This window comes from Notothenia coriiceps, unplaced genomic scaffold (genome assembly GCF_000735185.1).
Source record: "Notothenia coriiceps isolate Sejong01 unplaced genomic scaffold, NC01 NC01_scaffold00025815, whole genome shotgun sequence".
Classification (NCBI taxonomy): Eukaryota; Metazoa; Chordata; class Actinopteri; order Perciformes; family Nototheniidae; genus Notothenia; species Notothenia coriiceps.
In genome coordinates, this window is record NW_011358516.1 from 1 (window position 1) to 9201 (window position 9201).

General features: G+C 43.7%; 1 protein-coding gene across 2 annotated transcripts; it reads right to left on the reverse strand.

The window, feature by feature from the left end:
* Positions 1 to 6: 6 nt before the first annotated feature.
* Positions 7 to 5940, reverse strand: LOC104956297 (gamma-aminobutyric acid receptor subunit gamma-3-like). Of its 2 annotated transcripts, XM_010783768.1 has the most exons (3): positions 5896 to 5940; positions 4646 to 4842; positions 7 to 3082 (listed from the first exon to the last, which is right to left on the reverse strand). In XM_010783768.1, the coding sequence occupies exons 2-3, from the start codon at positions 4820 to 4822 to the stop codon at positions 2801 to 2803; spliced, it is 459 nt and encodes a 152-aa protein (XP_010782070.1). In that variant the 5' UTR covers positions 4823 to 4842; positions 5896 to 5940; the 3' UTR covers positions 7 to 2800. The 2 variants fall into 2 exon arrangements, 1 of the variants encoding a protein (XP_010782070.1); XR_799532.1 differs by lacking the exons at positions 7 to 3082; positions 5896 to 5940 and adding an exon at positions 3764 to 3816 and having other exon boundaries at positions 4646 to 4726.
* Between the last annotated feature and the right edge of the window lie 3261 nt (positions 5941 to 9201).

The window sequence follows — 9201 nt, forward strand, 5'->3', positions numbered from 1 at the left end:
TAACAGATGCATGATGTGTGGCCGGCGCTCTGCTTTGGAGCCGGCACGCTGTAATGGGGGTGGGGAGGTCTCCGGAAGAGGCTTTCAGCGAGTGAATGATGCTCTGATCGTGGGTTAGTACTCTGATTGTAAAGAGGCTTTATAAATACAGCTGAAACAAACAGGTGATTTTCATTAAGACGTAGAAAATAGTGATTTTGTTTTATTGAAGTATCTCAACGGACTAAGACACTTATAAAGTGTAGTAGAAATATCAGAGGTGAGGACACTTTACTGTGGTGTGGGCCAAGCTGTGTTCAATTCAGCCAGTTCATAAAGATACATAGATGTAAATGACTAATGCAACTACACTGTCTGCTATGAGCTAGTCTCCAGAGTATTCCTAAAACACAGGAATGAGCATTTTCTGCATAACTTTGGTTTACCGCAGAGCTTATTTTCTGAATAAATCTGGAGCAATCCCATTGTTTTGTTGTTCATTTTCCAAGTATGTCATCCCTACAGCACTCTATTGTTCTAACAAAGTCTTAGACAGGCCTCAAATATGTCTGCCGGCCTCATGAATATATAGGACCCCTAAATATGAGCTCATTCAGGCTGCTTGAACTGACTGAACTGGAACCAGATTGACTCCGGCCTCGCTACTGGCCTAACTTACATTCCATATATAACTGTATGAAAATAGAAACATTAATTAGATACATCTTACATAAAAGCTTTTCTCTCAACATATAAATACCAGGGGAAAAGTGTGTGTGTGTGTGTGCGTTGGGGGGAAAGGGAAAAGTGGGGTTTGATTGTTCTACAAAGCCAAACAACTGCAAAAAACACCATAGAACAGTAAACAAAACCATAACGCTTCAAGAGCCGTTTACCGTCCCTGTGGTGTTTCCGTACCTCCACGTGTAGCATCCGTTTCACATGTTAGAGGAGGGGGTGTGGGACGTCCATTTGCCACTGCGTGTACAGTATGAAGTATCACGATATACAGAAGTCATTTTACAGCACCGTCGTACTCCAGCCATGAGGCTCTCAGGAATACTCCAAACGTTATGCACTCAAGCTCTACGTTTGAAACTGCAATGAAACACCAATACGTCACGTGTATGTGCTTTAGGATATGGCCTACTGGAAAAGTTCTACATTTGTTGTGTACTAAGTTCACTTGCTTAGTTGCAGAGAATAAGATGGATACGAAGCCAGATACAGCATAGTGTGCCTAAAGCTCACTCAGTAACATATCTCTTGTTTTAATGTGAAGTCCAAAGTGGGACAGTTTCCTTTGGTTTCATTCAACCAGCTGAAGTCACCGTGTCAAACTGTAGAGGTCCTGCTGGGTGGCTTTTACCCATAAACCAACACGGCTGCAACAATTTCAATGTAAAAATAATGTATGTAGAGTTGAGCTTGATTTGGGAACAGGCCAAAGTGGCTCTTGCTGTGGGAATGGGCTTTATGAGGAACGTGTTGCATGGGGAACTTCACTTCACTTTCAAGTCTCTTATGGAGGTGTTCATCTCTAAATAAAAGCTTCTGAGCCAAAAAGGTTCTGGCTACTAATTGAGAATTTATGTTAAACAAATGTTGAACTTTCCCTTTAAACTATCCAGAGGCCTCGCTGATAATAATACCACATCGTTGAGTATGTAAATAAGGAAAAGTGTTTTCCTATATCTGTCGTCAGACTGCTCTAACCCTAATCTGTTTATTCATATACTGTAACATACATGTCATGCCTGTGTATGAGATTAGCATGTTAAGTATTAGATTGGTATGTATTTACTTCTACATTGTGTGTAAGAATGTAACCCAGCATTTCTTATAAAACACACAAATCTTCTTGGCATCTACTGTAAACTGCATGGCTGTCACTCAAAGCATCACCAGACAACCACTAACAGGTGATGGCTGAGCGAGGTGTGAAAAATACAACTCATTTGAATTATAAGGATAATTATAAGAAGAAGAAAAAGGTTGCTATTCTAAGAAACTAATTCTAAGGGTTAACTAAAAGTGAGTGTTAGTTTTAAACATCTCCAGTGGTGTTCCAGGCTCATCAAAGAATAGACAGCTCAGCATGCGGCGGGCGGGTGGTGTGTGAGGTTATAGGGATTCAAACAGCGACGATTGAAGGCTGGCTAAGGAGGCGAGAGAGAAGCAAAACGTCACACTTCATGACATTTTAGCTTCTCCTACTCCCACCAGTATTAGTTTAATTGATTGAGTGTTTTTGGTGAAATGCCCTCCAATACGTCCCCTTTTTATTCTATCATAGAAACGCCTTCCATTTCCTCCAGCGCTCCAGATGAGGACGCAGAGGAGCCAATTTACAGGAAGTGTTATTTATTGAGATTGATTTCTGCCCCTTGTAGCAAAGGGGTTTATGTTGTAATGCCAAAGCCATCCCTTCAACCTCCGCTGCCTGAAGATAATGAGCTTTGAAGCAGGGTCTCTGGGTGCCGCACCCTTTCTAAAGAAGGCACTATGGGTGCTTCGCCATCTCGATGACCGAGACGGAGCGACGCACCCCGTCCCCGCGCGTCTCTGAAGCCACAGCTGTCTGTCGTCTGGTTTCTGAGAGAGCCATAAACGGGACCATTCAAGTTAATGCTGGCGGCTTGCTGATCTACAGTCGAGCGTTTATATCTCCTCGGAGCGTCACCGCTCAAAGTATCACGGCCTCCACAGCACACGCGTATATCTCGCGGCTTGTCTTTCGTAATCCACCGTTTAAATCTCGGGCCGCGGTGCAAAGTGGACCGTGGCGCTTTGAGCCCAACGTGTCGCAGCCCGAGACCCACTAGAGGTAGAGGTAGCTGACCCAGTAGACTATGTTGAAGAGCAGGAAGGAGGTGGGGAAGAAAACCCGAGAGTAGGCGTCCAGCTCCCCGATGTTGACGTGGACGCGTCCTTTCCTCCAGCCGCCTTCTTTACACTCCTCGTAGCAGCAGAAGAAGCTCTTGCAGTCCTTCCCGTCGAGGCACTCGTACAGGCAGTTGTCGTCGTACTCCTGCCAGAACAGAGAGTTGCCCATGGGCATCATGGAGCGAGGCGCGTGACCCATGTTGAAAGATGAGTAGACCTGTGTGGGATGACAGAAAGCTGATCAGGTTTGTTTGTGATTGGAGCAGCATATTGATTATATCTATATCTATATATATATATTGCATATCTCTAATTGCAATATGCTTGTTTGCTGCATTGCATTGTGGTCACAAAGCCCTGACATGTTCATTACTGCTGTTTTAGATTGCTGAAGAACTCCATCAAGGCCCAGCATTGATGTGTTGAATACAAATGTAGAAATGTACCAGCTGTTCGGACTTTGGTCATAAAAACTAGCAAATGACAAAATGGGTCCATCGCTGCAAAAAGCATTCTTTAATCGATATGCGTTTCCAAGAACAGAGAGAGATGTATGGGGTTGTAAAAATCAGATCGACTCTTGAAAATGTGTCTTTTTTAGTAATATTGAAGTACAGAACGTACACATATGTCATAGAAAGAGAAACTACAGCTTTCAAAATACATAATGACAAGAAGTATTATTTAGTTTGAACAGAGAAGTTCACTATGTGACTTCCTCCCTGGTGTTTATGACATTGTGAGGGACAACCTAATTGGGGTAAAATCTCCAAACATCTCTCTACTACTCAGCGAGAGGAAGAGTGGGAGGTGAGAGAGACAGAGAGCTAGATGTGGAGACACAGCATTGACTGAGTGGGTGGGGGAAAAAGGAAAAAAAAGCAGCAGGGGGGGGAATCCCATGGGCATCATGGAGCGAGGCGCGTGACCCATGTTGAAAGATGAGTAGACCTGTGTGGGACGACAGAAACTGATCAGGTTTGTTTGTGATTGGAGCAGCAGGGGTAGGAAAACATGAGGCTTCCCCACAGACAGAGCAGAAATACAGAGAACCAAATGAAGCACAACTTAATTGTTCTGCCTGCAATGACTGTCTGTACAATTGTGAGAAACGTTGTCTGGAAGTCCTTTGGGAGGGAACAACGGAGGGGAAGTGGAGCGGTGACGGCTGACTGGTGGATGTTTGCCGCCATTAAAGTGTTCTCAGCAGGTGCAGCCTTGAGGACGCCCACACAGGACATTAGGCTCTGAACAGGAGGCATGGTTTCACATGTCACAAAGAAAGCATGGTGCACTTTCTATGTTGTTGTGGTCAATGAAAATACTTTCTGAAAGCTTTAATCAGTCTGAAGTATTTTCATGGCCCTTAAATTCAATGTGCCTATTTGTGATTAGCTCGTGAGGATGAAGATTGAACTTTTTATCCCTTGTTTTTCAACTATATTACAATCAATGCTACTAATTCTCTGGGTTCCCAAGGTTGCTATGACACCCATAAACCTACTGTCTTTAAAGTAACTAATATGTTTGGGAAACACAGTGTCTGGAGAGACTACTGGACATTTTGTGTGTCAACATTTCTCGGTGTTTGAAATGTCTTTGTTTCTGTTGTTTTGGGATTCTTGCAGTGATTTGTTTCACTGTCCCCTTTGCAGAGTGCACGATACGCCAGACAAGATGAGACATGCATGCTCTACAATGTGTTTTGAGAAGCTGTGGGTGTGGGAACTGATATACAGCAAATGGAAAGCTCCAACATATTGCTCACACTTCCCGTTACCATTCTCTGTGTCTTGGCAGGAGGTGTGCGTAGACTGTAGGCGCAGTAGTTGAGCATGGCGTACTCGATCATGGCGGCGAAGACGAACAGGAAGCAGACGGTGACGAACAGGTCCATGGCCGTCACGTAGGACACTCTGGGCAGCGAGTTCCTGGCCACTGTGCTCAGCGTGGTCATGGTCAGCACCGTGGTGATACCTGGGGAGGACAGCAGTAAGTATGATGAGTGAAACTGGTCAGCACCAGTGTTCATTTTCATTTTGTTTTCCTTGAAGAGAAAGTGTTAATGGTGGACTATTGGACATAGAAAATGCAGGATATTTCCCCCCCAATTGTCCGTCAAAATGCATCCCTGTCATTGGTTGAATTAGTTGGGATTATGGGAATCTGCACACGTCACTCACAAGTAAAGAGTTAAGAGGGAAATGTCGCTTTACGAATGTTAACACTTGATATTGTCACGTTAATTCCAATTTCAGATACGTGTATTTGCCGAACAGAAATAGTTGAAAGAGAGAAAACATTTGGACTAAAACTGAACTGAAACGTTTTGAGTTGTGGCTGACTAAAACGAGACTAAAACTATGAAGGACTAAAATGCGACTCAAAGTAATAACCATTTTCTTCTAAAGATCAAATCTGAAAATGAACACTGGTCAGCACTGGGGCGACCGATGCTGAAGTTGTGATTAAGTAACGAGGGCAGAGGTTTATTAATGACCATTATTAACGCATATGGGGTTTTCTGGGTGGATGTCCACATTATTGAATCAATCCTGTTTCTTTTCAACAGCCAAAAATCCTGAAACACGACCTGTCTGTAAAGGGCGAGCGCAGTGCAGCTGTAATGCTAGGTGTTTCTTTTCTAAAAGATATTCTATGTGTTATCTACATAACACACTACACCTTCTTTCAATTACTTAACACAAAAAGTTAGGAACTCTCTGTTTGGTAGACTATTTATTTGTTGTAACAATGCTTCTTGGCAATACATCTTCTACCGCTGTGGAAAGCCTGTTTATTTACCTTTCAAATGGTGTCACATTTGTGAGGAACATGCATTTGTGGGATGTTGTGGGATGTTGGTTGCACCCATGACAAATGTGACAAACCTCCTCTGCCAATGCCAAGCAGGTGGATTGTCTTGAAGTCTGATGAATCAAGACATACTGGGAACAATTTCTCGATTAACAAAGTATTTCTCTAACAAGCAGCCTTGATAGCGTGTGGAAGAACCAAACACAGCCTCACCAGCCTGGAGGATGGCACCTCATTCTTCAACCACTCTTTTTTCCCCAAGTCAGCCAACGTGGTCGTGTTGCTCACTCTGGCACGGACAGCAGGGCCAGGCTGATCCCAAAAGTGTTCAATGGGGTTGAGGTCAGGACTGCAGGTTCCACTTCTGGAGGAAGTCTCTGAGATATTGGATTGCCACTGATCTCATAAATTAATCTCGATACCTCTCTGCCTTCATCCAATGCCGAGAAGCCTGTTTTTCCAGAGAGGGAGACGCTACTTCTGCCTCCACCAAAACGTAATACTCTATCGGTGCAACAATCAGGAAAGAGTTCTCCGCATCTCCTCCACATTGTGGCCTTACGATCCAAGTGCCTGGACTCATCGCTGAACATAAACTTCCTCCACATATTGAGGTTCCAGTCCAAACGAGCCTGAAAGTCAAAGCCAGTCATGGCAGGCGTACAAGACCAGAGATCGGCTGCTGTTTGGCATTAGCAGAGGACATCCGTCACATTTTGTCTTGGTGGCTGTCGATCCAGCTGCCTTGAGATCATTAACAAGTTCCTCCTGTGTAGTTCTTGGATGATCCCTCACCTTTCTCATGATCATCAATACGAGGCGAGATCTTGACCAAGGGCGATTGACGGCCATTTTTAGTTTTCATCCATTTCCAAATAATCACACCAACAGTAGTCTCCTCCTCACCAAGCTGCTTTCTGATGGTCTTGTAGCAGTCTAGCCTCGTGCAGGTCTAATCTTGTCCCTGAGGTCCTTAGACAGCTCTTTGCCCATGGTAGAATCTGATTTATTGATTCTGTGGAGAGATTTCTTTTATACAGGTTACAAAGTTGATATTATAAGTACTTTCCTAAAGGAAGATTACTTATTTAGCCGGTCTGTGGGAGCCAGAATTCTTGTTTGTTGCAAGGAGATCAAATACTTATTTGCTCCAGTGTACTCAGCTCTGCTGCTCATCCCACAAATGCATGTTCTTCATAAATGTAGCACCATTTCAAAGGTTAATAAACAGGCTTTCCAACGGTATAAGATGTATTGCCAAGAAGCATTGTTACAACAAAGAAATAAACTACTGTAACACGCCTGGTTTCCACACACTGTACCGTGCCTTATTTCCACATAAAATACCATGTTACATTATGACTTTTTAGTCATTTTGAACAACGCCTGGTTTCTACATACTAGGGCTGTACCCGGATATTCGGAGCCCGAAAAAAAAAAATGGTATTCAGGACAGCCCTACTACACACTTATTTCGTCCAAAAAATACAAATGTTTTTACCTTAAAAGTCATAGAATAGCGTCAAATATGCACAAAAAAACCAACCTTGTACAGCATGTGGAATATATGCTACAAAAACTCAGGTATAGCATGTGGAAAATATGGAGACAAGTCAGTCTTTTTTCGTCATGCATGACTAATAAAGTCAGTATAGCATGTGGTAAATACGCAAATAAACTCATAGTTTCGTTACATTTCTAAACACCTGGATTATTCAAGAAGGCATTGAGGAGTAGTACCTGCCAAGTGACAGTGACATAGTAATAATGTTACAAGAACATACACATTTCAGGCTGAAACTAACTCGCATATCAAGTACATTACAATTACACCAACTTCTTAACCGTCACCTGGACCACCAGTCCCTGCTGTGAAGCCCATCCAACCTTCTCTAACATAGCTGCACAATACCAAAGTGGCTGTTATCGCTGTCAATAATTACCCGCCGTGATGGTATTCTAATTGGAGCTAACTTCTGTGTCTCATTGTGTCATCAGTGGCATTGTTTGAAAGACATTACTCCCCACAGTGGCTTGAGGGAGGATTTTGTGTCGGCTCGGTGAAATGAAATCAATTATTTCAAAGACAGATGAACCCGGAGACATTAATGCCCACTGGGGGCATCGATATCTACTGCTGCCACACACATCATCTTTCCCTCTCATCACCCCTCCTTCCACTTTCCCTTCTTCCGTCTTTCATCCTCGTCTCCCACAAGTCTTTCATGGCAGTGTGTGCCACTGTTTTCGCCTCTGGTTTCCATAGAGACGAGTTTGCTCCCGTCTATTTGCAGCAACCTCCTCTGGTCTAGTGGTCGTCTAGACTTTCCTCCTTTCCTCCCGCTCATTAGACGTAAGCTAAGTAAATCACCTATGTTTTTAATACCAAACATCTGTTCACATTGTGTACGGCAAACAGTGTGATCTCAAGGAAACAGCCAGAGTGTTTCCTCCCCAGCCACCCGTCGCTGCTCACAGTTTGGGCTGCTGTTTCAAATCAATATCACCAGTTTCTGTCGTACAGTTTAATTCATTCTGTGGGAACGCTCGCTTCATGATGCCATAGCAACCGGCTGATTCCTGTCTGTGCAGCCGAACTGAACCTCTAAGTCGAGAGCAAGAGAGAGATGGCAAATACACTGCAGGATAATATGAACGGTGTGATCACAGAAATAACAAAGAACACACACATTTCACATGTGCAGTTATTGGGGGGTGCTAACAAACAAATCAGATGTTGACCTTTGCTGTGTGTCCAGGGGTTGGACAGGTGTTTTCATGGACTCGAGGGGAACCAGACAGGGATCAGAGCCCAGATCACAAGACAGCATGAGTTATATCAGAACTACACACATAATCTGACCAAACACCACTTTATGCACGTCTAACCGGTCTAACCATTGTGTCAGTTTAACACAAATCCTAACATGCCGTCCAGAGGGAGTTTCAAACACTCCCTGCCGTCCTGAAACGCCTCCATGAGACTCCTTTGTAGACCATAATGACATCACCATGTAACAGTCACGCTTCTATTGGCTAGCACTCCAACTAATTGTACAGGCAAAGGGGCGGGACATCTCTCAGAGGTTAACCAATCACAACAGAGCCGGCCAGCTAACCAATCAGAGCAGACTGGGCTCTGGTTTCAGACAGAGGGTGAAAAGAGGTGCTGCAGCACAGACAGTATGAGAACAATAAAGAGCTTTTTGAACATTAAAGCATGGAGACATGTCCCAGTAGAGACACTACATACTGATATACACCTGAACATCAGCAGGAGAGGACTCTTTAAAGTAGAGACACTACATACTGATATACACCTGAACATCAGCAGGAGAGGACTCTTTAAAGTAGAGACACTACATACTGATATACACCTGAACATCAGCAGGAGAGGACTCTTTAAAGTAGAGACACTACATACTGATATACACCTGAACATCAGCAGGAGAGGACTCTTTAAAGTAGAGACACTACACACTGATATACACCTGAACATCAGCAGGAGAGGACTCTTTA